This window comes from Chiloscyllium punctatum, chromosome 8 (assembly GCF_047496795.1).
Source record: "Chiloscyllium punctatum isolate Juve2018m chromosome 8, sChiPun1.3, whole genome shotgun sequence".
NCBI lineage: Eukaryota > Metazoa > Chordata > Chondrichthyes > Orectolobiformes > Hemiscylliidae > Chiloscyllium > Chiloscyllium punctatum.
In genome coordinates, this window is record NC_092746.1 from 124,389,465 (window position 1) to 124,408,708 (window position 19,244).

At 43.1% G+C, this 19,244-nt stretch overlaps 2 protein-coding genes across 6 annotated transcripts in view; one reads left to right on the forward strand and one right to left on the reverse strand.

Moving 5' to 3' along the window:
• The window catches only part of recql4 (RecQ helicase-like 4), a 79,191-nt gene extending 71,931 nt beyond the window's left edge, over nt 1-7,260 (forward strand). For all 5 annotated transcript variants that reach the window (XM_072576415.1, XM_072576418.1, XM_072576416.1 and 2 more), the window contains 3 exons: nt 2,044-2,203; nt 2,803-2,911; nt 5,566-7,260. In XM_072576415.1, coding sequence (XP_072432516.1) covers nt 2,044-2,203; nt 2,803-2,911; nt 5,566-5,687 — 391 coding nt within the window. In that variant the 3' untranslated portion in view covers nt 5,688-7,260. The remainder of the gene's footprint in view (nt 1-2,043; nt 2,204-2,802; nt 2,912-5,565) is intronic.
• A 42-nt stretch (nt 7,261-7,302) lies between these two features.
• Nucleotides 7,303-19,244, reverse strand: part of LOC140480877 (myosin-1B-like) — a 154,548-nt gene continuing 142,606 nt past the window's right edge. The window contains exons 39-42 of the mRNA XM_072576421.1: nt 18,819-18,923; nt 16,715-16,810; nt 14,049-14,183; nt 7,303-9,591 (exon numbers count right to left, since the gene is read on the reverse strand). Coding sequence (XP_072432522.1) covers nt 14,049-14,183; nt 16,715-16,810; nt 18,819-18,923 — 336 coding nt within the window. The 3' untranslated portion in view covers nt 7,303-9,591. The remainder of the gene's footprint in view (nt 9,592-14,048; nt 14,184-16,714; nt 16,811-18,818; nt 18,924-19,244) is intronic.

The following is a 19,244-nucleotide window of genomic DNA, read 5'->3' on the forward strand; positions in this document are numbered from 1 at the left end:
AAGGAACTTTGCAATTGAAGAAAGGATTCAGTACTCCTGTACTTACATCCTCTTGTATTAAAGGAAAACACTCCATTAGCTTTCATATGGTTTGCTGTTTGTAGCCTTCCGTGATTTATCAACAAGAACACCTTGGTCCCTTTATACAACCACACCTTTCAACCTCTCTTACCTTTTAAGAAGTGCTATGCATTTCTGCTTCTCCTGCCAAACTGGATAACCTCATACTTTCTACATTATATTCTATGTGCCATGTTCTTGCCTGTTCACTAGGTTTGTCCAAATTGACCTGAAGCCACTTTACATCTTCCTCACAATCTGCAGCAGTTTAAGAAGGCCACTGACCGCCACCACCTCAAAGGAAATTAGAAGTTGGCAGTAAATGCTGGCCTTGCCAGTAACATCTACATCACAAGAATGATTTTTTTAAAAAAGACTTTCCTTCTCAAAACCTTAAATCATTGTTCCTTATCCTTGTGTTATTATCTAAAGGGAGTACCTTTTCCATGTCATTATCTGCTTGTGAGTATGTCTGTCCACCTCAAGAACTCCATGTCACTGGTCTGGGCTTCTGGGGGTCTTTGTTTGGATGATGAGCCCAATCCTAGAGCCACAGCTATGGCCACATGTTTGGCAGGTATTTCCAGGAGGTGGGAGTGGTCCTTGACTTTGACTGCTGGCATTACTATCTCTATTTCATTTAAGACCATAAGACATGGGAGCGGAAATTAGGCTATTCAACCCATTGAGTCTGCTCAGCCTTGATAAGTTTCTCAACCCCATTCTCCTGCTTTCTCCCTGTAACCCTCGATCCCCTTGACAACCAAGAACATATCTATTTCGATCTTAAATATACTGAATGACCTGGCCTCCACAGCCTTCTGTAACAATGAATTCCAAAGTTTCAGCACACTCTGGCTGAAGAAGTTTCTCTTTATCTCTGTTCTAAAAGGTCTTCCCTTTATTCTAAAGCTGTGCCCTCTGGTCCTACTCTCCTACCAGTGGAAACATCTTCCCAACACCCACTCTGTTAGGCCATTCAATATTCTATAAGTTTCAGTCAGATCCCCCCCTTATCCTTCTCCATCGAGTATAGACCCAGAGTCGTCAAACAATATGTTAAGCTTTTCATTTCTGGGACTATTCTTGGGAACCTCCTCTGAAGATGTTCCAGGGCGAGTGCATCCTTTCTGAGATATCGAGCCCAAAATTGTGCACAATACTCCAAACATGGTGTGACCAGATGTATTTCTGTACTTCTTGCTAGTGATTGCTCTCAAAAAATGGTATCCCTCATACAGGAACTGCCTCCTAGTCAGTTCCTTCTGAACAAGGATCTCTCTCATGTTGATGTGAATGTTACATTTCTTAAGGAACTTGTATACCATATCTGAACCTGCCATAATCAAGTACATCTCTATCAAATCTCCACTCAATATCCTTTGGCCGAGGCTACCCCTTGATTACTGAACCAAATTTTGTGTCTAAATAGCACCCCATGCCATGGAACCATGCTGGTTCCCTTTTCATCTACTCTCTCAAGGACCTTTACATGCTTCCTGAGGTGACACATCACTTCTTAAAGTAAAGTACTTGGAAAAGTGAGTGTCATTCTGTAACAATCTCTTGCTTGTACGCACAGGTGACTTGTACGAAATAAGGTCCTCAAGTAAGTGAGTGGCAAAGAAGAGTGAAAGCCAAAGGAGGTGGCCATTATCCTGAAGTAGGCCATTGGATGATTGACCTTGCTCCTCACTGGCTTGTGTACTGATAATTCCATTAACTAAAGTTTGACTGGATTCATCAGATTACTCTTCGTTAATGCTGGAAGTGTGGTATTTGTTAAGCCATTTTAATTAAGGACCAATTACTGTTTCTCTCTTTCCTCCCTCTCCTCTCCTCCCTCTCTCTCTCTCTGATTCTCTCTCTGTCTCTCTCTCTCTGTCTCTCTCTCTGTCTCTCTCTCTCTCTCCTGTCTGTCTATCTGTCTGCCTCTCTTTGTCTCTCGCTCTCTCCCTCTCTCTTTCTCTCTCTGTCTTACAGTGTGGCCTTTAAGAACTGTAGCATCTGTGCAGATGCTGTTTCTATGGAGAAGAGCTCACGGTTAAAACAGGTGCTGAAAGAATATTTTGACCAGAAAAATGACCAGAGTCAAAGCACAAATTACCCAGAAGACTGGGAGGACGACCTGACCAGAGCAAAGGTTTGTACAGGCCCAGAGCTTTTCATGGTGCTGTTTGATATTTAAAAATGAATTGAGTGAAGAATGCATCTCCAACATTATTTATTAGAACCCATTTATTAAAACTTGAAAAATTTGTTTCTGTTCTTTCAGTGCTGAACCCTAATGGAATTGGAGTGAGTTTGTAACTCCATTGGCTCATTTTCGCCACATTAGGTTCTGAGGTCCATTACTTTTGTAACTAAAATGGGTTTGACAATTGAGAACATTGTTGGCACTGACTAGTTGCAGTGAGTGTTATGATAGTTGGAGATGGGACGTGGTTCAAATTAGTTCCTAAGGGCTATGGCCAACACAACTCATGTCAGCAATCTCAGCCATTTCCTGATGAGAAAAGGTAAGTGTGACCAATGGAAGATAATTGTCTCATACCAAAGGTGTGTATCAAATCAATCCCAGCCACTTAACAGCAGTCATCTCCCGGAATGACTGAAAGGGGCATTGCTCAGTCATTTTCTTTTTGGCCAAGACTACTAGTTTTGTTTTCCTAAAGCGGGAACATCTCGAGAGGGTGGGTCGGTGATTGTAAGACTTCACTCGAATTGGCATCTCTGTTTCAGCTCAAAGACTGGGAAAGTCAGATCCGAGCTGATATCCGACAGTTCCTGTCTATTCGCCATGATGAGAAGTTCTCTGGCAGAGCCATTGCACGAATATTTCATGGTATTGGTAAGGCACCTCCTACTCATTTATTAAAACTTTAAAAACGTGTTTCCGTGTTGAGCCTTACTGGATTTGGAGTGAATTTCCAATCCCACCGGCTGTCTTTTGCTAATTTTCCTCCTGTCCTCCCCTTGACCTTTTGGATTATGGTTATACAAGAATCGGTTTGTGTCTCATTCAAGTGAGCTTTTCAAGAGGGTCTGAAGTGAGCATTAAAACTGTGTCACTGAGAGAGAAGCTCGATCGACAGGGTTACTGGAATGAAATATAGAGTGAGGTAGAAAGATTTAAACAGATAATCAGAAGAGCGTGAAAGGTTATGTGGAAAAGGCAGTAAAGTAGAATTGAGTTATCGGATTAGCCATGATCTCATTCAGTGGTCAAACAGACTTGATGGATTGAATGCTGGTCCCATTTGTCAGCATTGGGTCCATAACCCCCTCAACCCTTCATGTTCATTTACCCATCCAGATGTCTTGTAATTGTACTAGCCTCCACCACTTCCTCTGGCAAGTTGTTCCAAACATGCACCATCCTCTGTGTGAAAAAGTTGCCCTTTGGTCCCTTTTATTTCTTTCTCCTCTCATCTTAAACCTATCGACTCTAATTTAGACTCCCCTACCTAGATTTTTCACACACAGGGTCGAATGAGCTGCCAGAGGAAGTGGTGGAGGCTGGTACAATTACAACATTTTCCAGGCATCTGGATGGGTATATGAATAGGAAGGGTTTGGAGGGATATGGGCCAAATGGTGGCAAATGGGACTAGATTAGTTCAGGATATTTCATTGGCATGGACAAATTGGACCGAAGACTCTGTTTCCATGCTGTGTAACTCTATGACTTACCTTTGCTCCCATACTTTTTTAGCCTTGAAAAGAAATCAAGCATTCAGTCATGCAAGTGTCCTGACACTCAACAAGACCATCGCTGATTTCCATCAATTTTATCTTCCCAAACTAACCTCACATCCTTACTTCTCTTCGTATTCAAAGGTCTTAACAACCTTTGTCTTGAATATAGTCAGAATCAGATTTAGGGTGGAAAATTGCAAAGATTGACCACCATCTGAGTGTGGAGGGAAAAAAACATTCTCTTCAGACCTAAATGCTCCTTGTTCTGAGAAAAACAAAACAAAGAACTGTGACTGTTGAAAATCAGAAACAAAAGCAGAACTTGATCGGAAAACTCAGGCATTTGGCAGCATCTGTGGAGAGAAAGCAGTTAATGTTTGGGGTCCAGTGACCCTTCTTCAGAACTATCAAACCAAAATGTTAACTTGATGTTTTCTCCCCAGATGCTGCCAGACCTGGTTTGCCAGCAATTTCTGTTTTTGTTCCTTATTCTGAGACTCTGTCTCTGTATTGTAGAAAAGTGATCACTAACAGGAATTCTGGTTAATTTGGTTTTCACTCCTGTCACAATGTCATTCACCAAAGTGTGAAAATGGAATCGTGGAGCTTGCCTTCCCCAGAAGAAACTGGTCAAACAGCTGGTTTTTAATGTGGTAACCTTCATGGTCATTTTCTGCTGCGAACTCAAGTTCCCAGATTTAATGTATGCATTTTCACCTTATGTGATGATGGGATCTCTGGGTTGATGTGTTTAGAGTCCAAGCATAACACCCTATGTGGTGCAGGCCATAATTGGTGACCTCAGTGCAACCCTGGAACTTTTAAAATGTATTTTAAAATGTATGTTCTTTCCTTGGATGTGACTGTTGCTGGTAACACCAGCTTTTGGTGTCCATCCCTAATTGCCCTTGAGCTGAGTGGATTGGTAGGTCATTTCAGAGGGGTACAGGTGGGGAAGTCAAATGTAGATCAGGTAAGATGGTCGATTTCCCAAAAAGAAAATCAGCACATTGATAGTTTCATTGTTGCCATAACTGAGATTAGCTTTCAGTTCCAGATTTGCGAACTGAATTTAAATTCTTCCAGCTGCCATGTTGTGTGTGTGTGTGTGTTTGTACATGCACGTGCCTGGTTCTAGACTGCATCCATTCCCATTTGTCATTTCACCTGATGAAGGAGCAGTTCTCCAACAGCTTGTGATGTCAAGTAAATTTGCTGGACCATAACCAGGTGTCATATGATTTCTGACTTCTTCCATCCCAGTCCAACACCGGCACCTCCATCTATTTCCATTGTCGCCCTCTTTCTGACATAGCATCTCTCTGAACAGTATATATGTCTATTGTCTAGACAAAACATAGCTGCCACCATATGCTTTCTGTTAACAAGTGCAGTTGAGCTGAAATGTTTTTATTGGTTTTCCAGTTGTTATCTGACAAACAAATAACATATTTGGGCGGCACGGTGGCACAGTGGTTAGCACTGCTGCCTCACAGCACCAGAGATCCGGGTTCAATTCCTGCCTCAACGACTGACTGTGTGGAGTTTGCACATTCTCCCCGTGTCTACGTGGGTTTCCTCTGGGTGCTCCGGTTTCCTCACACAATCCAAAGATGTGCAGGTCAGGTGAATTGGCTATGCTAAATTGCCCGTAGTGTTAGGTAAGGGGTAGATGTAGGGGCATGGGTGGGTTGCGCTTCGGCGGGGCGGTGTGGACTTGTTGGGCCGAAAGGCCTGTTTCCACACTGTAAGTAATCTAATCTAATCTAATCTAATATTCTTGTTCTTTCCCTTCTTCTTACTCAGAGAGCCCATGTTATCCAGCTCAGGTCTATGGGCGAGATCGAAGATTCTGGCGCAAATATCTCCACTTTGATTTCAATGAACTAATACGGATGGCCACAGAGGAATTGATCAGAATGAAGTGAGCTCTGTCAGCCAGATCCCTGGGGTGGAATGTATGTTACCTAACATGGTTAGTGCTGCTATTAAACGTTGTAGCTACCTCTCAACTGTGCCACATAACGCCTGCATTTGGGAGCAGTGATCTTAGATACATAATGATTTTAGTATAATGGGCTGCTCTTTTCATCCCGATCCTGTGCAAGCAGGACGGCACAGTAGCTCAGTGGTTAGCACTGTTGCCTCACAGTGCCAGAGACCCGGGTTCAATTCCAGCCTCTGGCGACTGTCTGCATGGAGTTTGCACATTCTCCGTGTCTGCGTGGGTTTCCTCCAGGTGTTCCGGTTTCCTCCCACAGTCCTAAGATGTGCAGGCCAGGTGAATTGGTCATGCTAAATTGCCCGTAGTGATAGGTGCATGAGTAAGTGAATGGGTCAGGGACGGTCAGTGTGGACTTGTTGGGCCGAAGGGCCTGTTTCCGCACTGTCGGGAATTAAATCTAATCAAACTCTGCCATTCAGAGTTTTCTTAGCTGTTGACTCATTGTGAATTTCAGGGCTGTTCCCTCTTCTCATCCTGCTTCCCAACTCAAAACCAAAAAAGCATGGGAATGTTACTAGGAACCGAGGAAATACTAATTTCTATAAAGCAAGGGGAAGGAACCTTTTGAAATAAGATTTGTGATTAAAGCATGGTCCCCATATTAAGCCTGGCATCCACTGGGCAGATCCTGTCCACAGTGGTAGGATTAAAGTCAGTGGGAGCTCTCAGATGTGCAGCTAATGCATGTCAACACAGGCTGCAGAGGGGTCCACCGGCAAATGATCCTTGGCAAACACTGGATAATAAAGCACTATGTCATCACTGCTGCTTTGGTAACCATTTGCCATCAGTAGTTTTTGAAGTGCTCGAGCCACTAAATATATCTCAAAGCAATAATAATGGAACACTGACTCCCATTTAGATGAACCAGATCTGTGAAAACAGGTAGGCCTCTGGGACTGACGTTTTGTCAGAAATACTCTCATGAATGAGATCCACCCAAAATATTCATTTCTCTTGGTTAGTATTAATGGGCGTGCTGCGTGTTCATACATGTTCTGATTTATTATTTCAGGACTTCAATTTTTGTATTCTCCAATAATTTGTAAATCTGTAATAACTTGAAATATTTGGCAGCTTCTTGTTTTTAAATCAGAGCTGCTGAGCTTTTATGGAGGACCTAATGTTGTGTTAATACTTAATTATTTTAAGTGATGTTTTAGGGTGAACGTTCAATGGTCGTTGACAACCAAGAGTAATTTCACAATTATGTCTTCCAAATGTGCTTATTAATTCAGTTACTGCCTTCAAAACAGTCTCCTCTACTGCTGTAGCTCTGCAGAGGTGATGTACTGCAGTGAACAAGGCTTCCTGCATACAGGGGAATGTTCCAAAGGTGTCACAATGTTCATGGGTCGTCATTTTACACCGCATTCTGACAGTCTTAAATCTATTTATATTTGTACTCAATTACAAGTTTCATTTTATAAGTACCAGGAATTGCTTTGGACTTTTTATGATTTTTTTTAAACAAATAAATTTTGCTTTGAGAAAGATTGGTCATATTCTTTCCACAATTTTATTGTTCTTGCATGACATCAGTTATTGTAGCTATCAAAGCAATATTCAAAACAGGAGGGAGAAAGCAAAGCAACAAACTATCAAGAAACATCAAACTTTTGGATTTACTAGAATAGGTTATTTCCACCATTTCCAACTGTGGGAGCCATCTCAGTCTATGATCATGTTTGTCTCTGGGTGAGTCAGTGTATCACTGAAATGGGAGAGACCCTGTGCGAGAGAGAGGAGGATGTGGAGTTAGAGTGATTATTAGTCAACCTCGAGTTGCCTGTGGCTTATGTGATTACCATTACTTCAGCTGAGAGCTCCATCAAGCAAAGGAGCTTGCATTTAAACCTTTCACTGCCTCAGTACGAATGAAAATGCTTTACCACCACTCTGTAAGAACTTATAAAATGTGGTCATTTCATACAAAAAAAGTCTAGAAACCAGTTTGTACAAAGCAAGTTCCCACAGTGATGATGAGCAAATTAATTCTCAACTAACATCAGTAAAATAATTAATGTTGACCAGGAGAGAGTACCTTGCTGCTTTTTGAATAGTATGCCGGCATCTTTTATGTCTAGTAGTGTAGATAGGCCCTGGTTTTATGAAGCAGGCCTGAGGAGGCACATGGCCTACCCCAATTCTTTTCGCATGTTCTTAACGTGTCATTCAAAACACAGCCCCTCTGATGACGCAGTATTAAGCTGCAGAGTCTGTGCTATGGGAGTGTCAGCCTGAACTGTGTGTACAAATCTCTGGAGCTGGACTTGAACCTAGACCCTCTGAACTCAGAAATTTGTGCTTACTACACTCTATATTTTCAACTCAATTGACTGATTCCATCATTTCAAAATACGGTTCTCAATTTGACCTGATTTCAGTTTAAGAATATCTATTATGATTCCTGAAAGTTCAATGGGTTTAACACCACTCACCGATGATTTATCTGCAGTGAACTGCATCCCTGATTTATATTAGACCTTCAGTTATACAAGCCTCTGAGATTCTCTCCCTGAACTTCTCCTCCCCCTAGCCTTCAGGGCTTTTCTTAAAACCTACCTTATTGACCAATATTTTGTTAAACTTCCCTAAGGTCTCCTGTTGAGGTTTGGTGTCTAATTTTGTTTATGCTCCTGTTGAAGCACTTTGGGTGATTTCAGTTGGTTAAAGTTGCTATTTAAATGTAATCTGTAAAACGCAAGTTGCCAAAATGGTCCCTGTTGGAAATATGAATAAGATGACAAGCCAACTGAAAGTGTTGAGTGTGACCTTTTGTTAGAACTTGAGGCAATTTCAAATCTTTCTGTTTTAATTGTAGCATTTTGTTTCATTTTCCTTATCCGTCATCAGGATGTACAAATTATTTTTGCTCATCTAAAATAAGGGACACAATATTTTCTCAGTTCTGCACTCGGATACTCTGATCAGGTGATACTTTACCAAGCTCAGAGACACCTGTTTCCAGTCTGCATAAGGAGGTACTTGGAGGTGGAGCTCAGATCTGCAGGAGGGAATTGCAGTTGCTTCTTCCTGCATTTCTACCAATATCATGGCAACTGGTCTGCAGTTAGCAAGGAAAGAATTTGGACTGATATAGTCCTTTTCTCACTTAAAAATGCTCCATGGCTTTGTAATGTCAGGAAAAGCATGGCTGCTAGTCAATCTCCACATAGCAATGTCTCATCAGCAACAGGTTGTTGATCAGTTAATCTGAGTTGAGTAATAAATATTGGCCAGGAGACAAGCTTACTCCTCAAACAGTGGCGTCTTCTGCACCTATCTCAGCCAATGGGTTATTGGACTTCGAGTATTTTCTGGTTAAACATTAAATGTGAAAGACAGCACCCGCAACATGCAGGAATCCCTTGGGACTGCATCAGCCTCGCTTACAGTGGGTCTTGAATCTATTACCTCCTGACTCAGAAAAGTGCTAATACTGAATCATATCGGGCAAATGTACGTTTGCGTGTTTTCATGAATCTGCAGAATTCTATAAAGCATTAAATGAAGCACTGATGGTGCCAGAGGCATTTGTACTAACAAGCGCGAATCAATCCTATTTCCACACTTGATGGAAAAGCCAGTGTTTTTTTCATTAAATCCTCGGACAATTTTTTTTCTAAAAATTCATTGTAAATCTTGTTTAGCTATTGGCAAAGTTCTAGGTGTCATAGCCCATCAATAATCTGTGATTTCACAATCTGGACATAGCATCATCAGCAAGATCGCCTCGATTCTCGAGTGTCTCAGCTCAAGCAATCAAATTTCACTGCAGCTCTCGTCTGGTCATGAAGTCATCTTGCATTCCATCAGTTGCTACCCTAAGGAGTGTCAATAAGATGAAGATTTATTAAAACAAATAATTCAACCTCAGTCACCCCCTCAATCTAGATACATAAATATTGTTAGCATTGGCTTTTACCATCCTGTTTTAGTCTTGAATATAATTAAACATCATATGCTGGACACACTTCTACAAGAATTGCACCTTGTCGTAATATTTTCGTCATATTTAGCAGAGTCATTAGGGACATTTAAGTGACTGCTGGATATGCACATGGATAGCAATGAATTGAGGGGTGCGTAGGTTAAATTATTTTATTTTACATTAGGATTAATCCTCGGCACAACATCATGGGCCTTTTCTGTGCCGTACTTTTCCACTTTCTATGTTCTATATTTATCAATATTTCTTATTTAATTTGTCCATCTCAGCTGTCACATTTTAGTTTCATGCTGCAGCCACTGGGTGGTCATGTGGAGTGACTTTATGATATCTCCTGATTCTTCTTGTCTTGAATTTTTTTTTAAAACATTTTTTTTATTTATCAATGACACTAAAATAGGTGGTATCACGGACAGTGAGGAGGGTTATCAGAAATTGCAGCAGGACCTTGATCAGCTGGGGAAGTGGGTCAAGAAATGGCAAATGGAGTTTAATATAGATTAGTGTGAAGTCTTGCGTTTTTGAAAGTCAAATCAAGGCAGAAGTTTCATGGTGAATGATAAGGCCATAAGGAGTGTAGTGGAACAGAGAGACCTTGGAGTTCAGGGGCACGGTTCTCTGAAAGTGAAGTCCCAGGTTGACAGGGCAGTGAAGATGGCTTTTGGCACACTAGCTTTCAATAATCAGGGCACTGAGGATAGAAGTTGGGAAGTTATGTTGCAGTTGAACAGGACATTAGTGAGGCCAGTTTCAGAGTGTTCAGTTTTGGTCACCTTGCTATAGGAAGGATGTTATTGAACTGGCAAGAGTGCAGAAGAAATTTACAAGGATGTTGCCAGGGCTCAATGGTCTGAGTTACAGGGAGAATTTGGACAAGCAAGGACTTTTTTCTTTAGAGCGTAGGACAATGAAGGGGGATCTTACAGAACTGTATAAGATCATGAGAGGCATGGATAGGATGAATGCACTCAGTCTTTTTCCCAGGGTTGGGGAATTGAGGACTAGAGGGCATCAGTTTAAGGTTAGAGGAGAAAAAATAAAAGGGAAGCCAAGGGGCAACGTTTTTACACAGAGGATGGTACATATATGGAATGAGCCACCAGCGGATGTGGTTGAGCCGGGTACATTAACAACATTTAAAAAGCATTTGGACCAATACATGGGTAGGAAAGGTTTAGAAGGATATGGGCCAAGTGCAGGGAAATGGGGTTAGCATGTATGGACATTTTGGTCGGCATGGACCAGTTTGGGCCAAAGGGCCTGTCTCCGTGCTATAGGACTCAATATTTACTTGGGATGAAATACCATTGTTGCCGACTGTTTTGCCTTTTATGTGATGCAATGTTCCCCACTTGCCTGGATGGCTGGAGCTCCAACAACACTCAAGAAACTTGACACCATCCAGGACAAAGCAGCCTGCTTGATTGGCATTGCATCCAAGGAAATAGGAGTACACTTAAGAGGGAAATCAGGAGGGCAAAAAGGAGACATGAGATAGCTTTGGCAAATGGAATTAAGGAGAATCCAAAGAGTTTTTATAAATCCATTAAGGACAAAAGGGTAACTAGGGAGAGAATAGGCCCCTCAAAGATCAGCAAGGTGGCCTTTGTGTGGAGCCGCTGAAAATGGGGGAGATACTAAATGAGTATTTTGTTTCAGTATTTACTGTGGAAAAGGATATGGAAGTTATAGACTGTAGGGAAATAGTTGGTGACAGAGGAGGAAGTGCTGGATGTCTTGAAAAGTATAAAGGTGGATAAATCCCCAGGACCTGATCAGGTGTACCCTAGAACTCTGTGGGAAGCTAGGGAAGTGATTGCTGGGCCTCTTGCTGAGACATTGGTATCATCAATAGTCACAGGTGAGGTGCTGGAAGACTAGAGGTTGGCAAACGTGGTGCCACTGTTTAAGAAGGGTGGTAAGGCCAGGGAACTATAGACCGGTGAGCCTGACCTCGGTGGTGGGCAAGTTGTTGGAGGGATTCCTGAGGGACAGGATGTACATGTATTTGGAAAGGCAAGGACTGATTAGAGATAGTCAACATGACATTGTGCATGGGAAATCATGTCTCACAAACTTGATTGAGTTTTTTGATGAAGTAACAAAGAGGATTGATGAGGGCAGAGTGGTAGATGTGATCTATATGGACTTCAGTAAGGTGTTCAGCAAGGTTCCCCGTGGGAGATTGGTTAGTAAGGTTAGATCTCATGGAATACAGGGAGAACTAGCCATTTGGATACAGAACTTGCTCAAAGACAGAGAGTGGTGGTGGAGGGTTGTTTTTCAGACTGGAGGCCTGTGACCAGTGGAGCGTCACAAAGACCGGTGCTGGCTCCTCTGCGTTTTGTCATTTACACAAATGATGCGAGCATAAGAGGTACAGTTAGTAAGTTTGCAGATGACACAAAAATGGAGGTCTAGTGGACAGCGAAGAGGGTTACCTCAGATTTCAACAGGAACTGGGCCAATGGGCTGAGAAGTGGCAGATGGAGTTTAATTCAAATAAATGCGAGGTGCTGCATTTTGGGACAGCAAATCTTAGCAGGACTTATACACTTAATGATAAGGTCCTAGGGAGTGTTGCTGAACAACAAGACCTTGGAGTGCAGGTTCATCGCTCCTTGAAAGTGGAGTCGCAGGTAGATAGGATAGCGAAGAAGGCGTTTGGTATGCTTTCCTTTATTGGTTAGAGTATTGAGTACAGGAGTTGGGAGGTCATGTTGCGGCTGTACAGGACATTGGTCAGGCCACTGTTGGAGTATTGCGTGCAATTCTGGTCTCCTTCCTATCGGAAAGATGTTGAGGAACTTGATTTGGAGATACCGGTGTTGGACTGGGGTGTACAATGTTAAAAATCACACAACACCAGGTTATAGTCCAACAGGTTTAATTGGAAGCACACTAACTTTCGGAGCGTCGCTCCTTCATCAGGTGATTGTGGAGGACCCAATTATAAGGCACAGAATTTATAGCAAAAATTTACAGTGTGCTGTAACTGAAATTATACATTGAAAAATGCCTTGATTGTCTGTTGAGTCTTTTGTCTGTTTGAATATCATGATAGTTTCACTTCTTTCAGTTACATCACACTAAATTTTTATTGTAAATTCTGTGTCTTAGGATTGAGCCCTCCACTATCACCTGATGAAGGAGTGACGCTCTAAAAGCTAGTGTGCTTCCAATTAAACCTGTTGGACTATAACCTCGTGTTGTGTGATTTTTAACGTTGTGAAACTTGAAAGGGTTCAGAAAATTCCACTGTCTGAATATTGCGTGCAGTTCTGGTCTCCTCCTCTCGGAAAGATGTTGTGAAACTTGAAAGGGTTCAGAAAAGATTTACAAGGATGTTGCCAGGGTTGGAGGATCTGAGCTACAGGGAGAGGTTGAACAGGCTGGGGCTGATTTCCCTGGAGCGTCGGATGCTGAGGGGTGACCTTATAGAGGTTTACAAAATTATGAGGGGCATGGATAGGATAAATAGACAAAGTCTTTTCCCTGGGGTGGGGGGAGTCCAGAACTAGAGGGCATAGGTTTAGGGTGAGAGGGGAAAGATACAAAAAAGACCTAAGGGGCAACTTTTTCACGCAGAGGGTGGTACGTGTACGGAATGAGCTGCCAGAGGATGTGGTGGAGGCTGGTGCAATTGCAACATTTAAGAGGCATCTGAATGGGTATATGAATAGGAAGGGTTTGGAGGGATATGGGCCGGGTGCTGGCAGGTGGGATTAGATTGGGTTGGGATATCTGGTCGGCATGGACGGGTAGGACCAAAGGGCCTGTTTCCATGCTGTACATCTCTATAACTCAATGACTGTCCACCAGCCATGCTCAGTAGCAGCAGTGTGTACTATGTACAAGATACACTGCAGAAATCCATCAAAGATCCTCAGATGGCACCTTCCAAACCCATGACCACTTCTGTCCAGAAGAACAAGGGCAGCAGATACATGGGAACACGACTACCACCAAGTTCCCCTCCAAGCCACTCACCGTCCTGATTTGGAAATATATCACCGTTCCTTCACTGCTGCTAGGTCAAAATCCTAGAATTGCCTCCCGAATGACATTGTAGGTCAACCCACAGCAGGTGGACTACAGCGATTCAAGAAGACAACTCCCCACCATATACTCAAGGGGCAATTAGTGACGGGTAATAAATGCTGGCACAGCCAGTGACACTCTCATCCCACAAATGATTTTTTTAAAAAATTTTATTTTTCAGAGCAACACAAATTGGGCTGAATTATAATCCGTATTAAATAAGGAATATCGTGCAGCTGAGTGTGTCATTTTATATACAGACAAACAATAATCTCATTTTCAGTTCTTTACCTAACCATAGAGCTGCATTGCCTTTGGCCGCAGTTTGTTCACTTGATTTTCTGCTGCATCCGCTCGCTCCTCTGCGTTTTGCAGCTCGTACCGTGCTTTCCGGAACTTTGAGAGGTTCATGTTGGCCTGTTCCTCCTGGAATCAGGAAAACACTCAGTTCATGTGGCAATATACACATGTTCATTAACTGTCCTGGTTACAATTTTGAGTTGACATTATGCAGAGTAAGTGCACACACCATTTGACGCTCACATAGATTACACCTCACTGAAACATTATTCTACACCTACAGGTAATCAGTATACCTAAAGCAGGGAGGACCCTTCTGATGGAGTGGTAGTGTCCGTACTTCTGAGCTGGGAGGCCAAGGTTCAAGTGCTACCTGGTCCAGCATCCCTGAGACGGTTGATTAGCAAAATACCTACATCGACACAAGCTGAGATTTCTCAGGGCTTGTACTCTTACTTGTATTCTCAGATTGTACCGTATGAAGGAAGCTTTTCTCTACATTAACTAGTTAAGTATCTTTTCCATAACCTGCTATAATGTGTTTATAGTATGAGCAGATGGTAGGAAAACACTACCTCTGGTCTAGTCACCCACTCTTTACCTGATCAACCCTATAGTCGACAGTAGTCTGCTCAGCCTGAGTTGAATACTGACTGAGCACTACTCACTGCGGAGTAACCTTTAGAATAATAAGATTTCAGGTAATTCATTGGCTACTTGTCCAAGTATTAGTCATTGTGCAGTAATACATCGAGTAATGCAGAGTAAAGATTATTCACTGCCCAGTAACTCCTCGAGTAACTGAAGGATTGATGCTGGCATCCACTTAGTCACTGGAAAAGACAACAGCAGAATCTGTCCTGTCGACCCTGCAAGGTCCTCCCCACTAACATCCGAGAGTGAGTGCCAAAATTGGGAGAGTTGTCTCACAGCCTCGAGTCAAGAGTGTGGTGCTGGAAAAGCACAGTAGGGCAGGCAGCATCCGAAGAGCAGGGAAATCAACGTTTCGGGCAAAAGCCCTTCATCAGGAATGTCTCACAGCCTAGTCAAGCAACAGCTTGATATAATCACATTCACGGAATCAAACCTTACAGGCAGTACTCCAGACACACCTGGATATGTCCTGTCTCACTGGCAGGACAGGCCCAGCTGAGGTGGCAGCACAATGGGATACAGTTGGGAGGGAATTGTCCTGGGAGTCCTCAACGTTGACTCCAGACCCAGGAAGTCTCATGGCTTCAGGTTAAATATGGGCAAGGAAACCTACTGATTCCCACATCCTCCCTGAGGTGATGAATCAGTACTCCTCCATATTGAACAACGCTGAGGATGGTAAGGTCACAAGATGTACCCTGGGGCTTTCAACGTCCACCACCAAAGTGGCTCAGCAGTAATACCACTGATCACGCTGATTGGGTCCTAAAGGACACAGCTGGCAGACTGGGTCTGCGGCAGATGGTGAGAGAACCAACAAGAAGAAAAAACATACTTGACCTCATCCTTACCAATCAGCCGGCTGTAGATGCATCTGTCCATGATGGTATTGGTAAGAGTGACCACCGCACTGTCCTTGTGGAGACAAAGTCCCACCTTCACATTGAGAATACCCTCCGTGGTATTATGTGGCACCATCACTGTGCTAAATGGGACAGATTTCGAACAGATCTGGCAATTCAAGCCTGGGCATCCATGAGGTGCTGTGGACCATCAACAGCAGCAGAATCGTACTCCAGAACAATCTGTAACCTCATGGCCCGGCATATCCCCCACTCAACCATTACCATCAAGCCAGGGGATCAACCCTGGTTCAATGGAGAGTGTAGGAGGGCATGCCAGGAGCAGCACCAGGCATCCCTGAAGATGAGATGTCAACCTGGTGAAGCTACCAAGCAGGACTACCTGTGTGCCCAACAGCATAAGCAGCAAGTGATAGACAGAGCAAAGCGATCCCACAACCAGTGGATCAGATCTACACTCTGCAGTTCTGGCCACGTGTGGTGGTGAATGGTGGTGGACAATTAGATAACTCACTGAAGGAGGAAGTTCCACAAATATCCTCATCCTCAATGATGGAAGAGCGTAAAACATCAATGCCAAAGATAAGGCTGAAGCTTTCACAACGATCTTCAGCTAGAAGTGCTGAGTGGATGATCCATCTCAGCCTCCTCCAGTGGTCCCCAGCATCACAGATCCCAGTCTTCAGTCAATTTGATTCACTCCATGCGATATCAAGAACCAGTTGGAGACACTGGATACTGCAAAGGCCCTGACAACATTCCAGCAATGGTCCTGAAGACTTGTGCTCCAGAACTTGCCACTCCCCTCGCCAGGTTGTTCCAGTACAGTTACAACACTGGCATCTACCCAACAATATGGCAGATTGCCCAGGTGTGTCCTGTACATAAAAAGCAGAACAAATCCAACCCAGTCAATGACTACCTCATCAGTCTGTTCTCCATCATTCGTAAAGTTACGGAAGCTGTCATCAACAATGCAATCAAGCAGCACCTGCTCAGCAATAACCTGCTCAGTGACCCCCAGTTTGGGTTCTGCCTGGGCCACTCAAGTCCTTCGCTGTTACAGGGTTCGGATCCTCATAAGTAGGTTACTGACTGCCCAGTAACTCCCATGAGTAATGCAGAGTGAAGGTTACTCACGGCCTGCTCAGTTTGCTGCTTGTAACTTTTCATCTTCAGCTGCATTTGATCAATCACTTCCTGCAGCCTTTTCAAATTTTTTTGATCTTCTTCAGTCTGTTTAAAAGTAGAAATGAAATGAAATATGTGAAAAACCAGAATGACTTGGAAAAGTAATACTAGATGGTCATTGCTTTTGGTCTGAAAATCAGGCTAGTTTATTGGTGATGCCTCCTGTCCAGTTAGTGTCATGGCCTGTGACAGTGGGGCCATGCATATTGTCTATATTCTGAAGATAACGTCATGAGAAATTACATTTAAAAATTCATGTTCTGGATGACACATGGGGTACAAGAAAGAACAAGGAGGTACCTTAAAATAATTCATAAGTCTTTTATTGGCATCAGAGCATAGGAGGTCGAGAGGCAACCTTTAGAAGTTTATAAAGTAAATGATAAGTATAGATAGAGTTAACAGTAGTTGTCTTTTCCCGAGGATGTGAGATAGGGAGCATATTTTTAAGGAGAGAGATTTAAAAAAGACATGAGGGGCAAACCTTTTACACACAGCATTGGAATGAATGTCCTGAGGAAGTGGCGGATATGGGCAGAATTACAATGTTTACAAGATATTTGGATAAGTACATAATTAGGAAAGGTTTGGAAGGATATGGGCCAAGTGCACGCAGGTGGACCAGTTGACTTTGGGTTGGAATGGTTGGACTGATGGGTCTGTTTACGTGCTGGATGACTACGATTCCATAAGTGTGGCCAAAAGAAGATTTATACATGAAGGCAGAAACCAAGTGAGCGTGCTGCATGTGTTTTTGTTATGGTGAAAATGGAGGTGGTTGAAACACTAAATTGGTTAAAATTTGACGAAGGGGCATTCTTGGAGAGACTGGTTTTCAGACGGGAAGCTTTAGGGAATGCTACAAGAAGTAGGAATAGCAATAGCAGAGATTCTGGTCATCATCTTCCAGTCCTTCTCCAACTCAGGGCTAGTGCCAGAGGAGTGGCCAAATGCAAATGTTACGCCCATGTTCAAAAAAAGGGTGTAAGGGGAAGTACAGCAACTAAAGGCCAGTCAGTTTAACCTCGGTGGTGCGGAAGCTTCTAGAAAGTGTGGAGTTGTAGTTAGGGAGGAAGGTTGCTGCAGGATACAGATGAGTTGGAAAGTTAGGCAGATAAATGGCAGATAGGAGTTTAATCTGGATAAGTGTGATGCATTTTGGGAGGTAAAATGCAAGTGGCAAGTGTACAGTGAATGGCAGGACTCTAAGCAGCATTGAGGGATCTTGGGTAAAAAGGCCATAGCTCTCTGAAAGTGGCAACACAAGTGGCTAAGATGGTAAAGGCGGCATATGGCATGTTTGCCTTCATTGAGTGGGTCATTATGTATAAAAGCTGGCAGGTCATGTTGCAGCTGTACAAAGCTTTAATTAGGCCACATTTGGAACATGAATATTGCACCCAGTTCTCTCCCCACACGATAGGAAGGATGTGGAGGCTTTCGAGAGGGTGCAGAGGAGATTTACCAGGATATTGCCTGGATTGGAGTGTGTTAGCTATAAGGAGAGGTTGGACAAACTTGGATTGTTTTCACTTGGGTGTTGGTGGCTGAGAAGCAAACTGTTCGAAGTGGATTGAATTATATGCAGGCATTGGTCGGGCGGATAGTCGGAATCGTTTTCCTATGGTGGAAATGTCAAGTACTCGGAGGCAAAGGTTAAAGGTGAGAGGGGGAAAGTTTAAAGAACATGTCCACAGCAAATTTTTTTTCCACAAAGGATGGTAGGTGTGTGGAATGCGCTGCCAGGGCAGGTGCTAGTGATGTTTGAGAGCCATTGAGACAGACACATGAACAGGAAGCGAATAGAGGGATATAGACCATGTGCAGGCAGATGGGCTTATTCAGGTTAGCACAGACATAGTGGGACCTGTTGCTGTGCTGTACTGTTATGTGTTCTAAATACAACCTGGGACTAGATCATCAACTTGGATAAAGTGGCGATTTAATTAAGCAAAACCAGCAAAGATTGGTTAACGACAAATTGTGTTTGATGAGGTTGTTGGAATTTTCTGAAGCAGTGGGAGCATTAGCTGATGATGACGCAGTCAGTTACCTGGAAGTTGAGTTCTTTAACACAGCGTTCCTGCTTTCTTATTCCTCTTTGTAACTCAGCATTCTTCTTCTTCTCGATGGCAATTTCCTCCTCCAACCCTTGGACCTGCAGTTTGAGAAATAATCCCCACATTTTATTTAAAGGCAGCTCACCCCACTGAAATCCAATAACAAGTTGAGATCCCGGACTTTAGCTGTGGGGCGTGGGGTTTATCCAAATGGAGATCGCTGGAGGAGTTGGAGTTTACATGCACCACATTTGTATTTCATTCATGAGGCAGACACTGTTGTGGGACAATTTAGTTAGGCCAAGGTTGTGCCATCATTGTCACTATGACAACCTTCAACAACATGTGGCCTAGTGGAGAATGAATATTTTTATGAAAATCCACTTTCTGGAACAGAAGGTGTAGTACTGTATGTAACC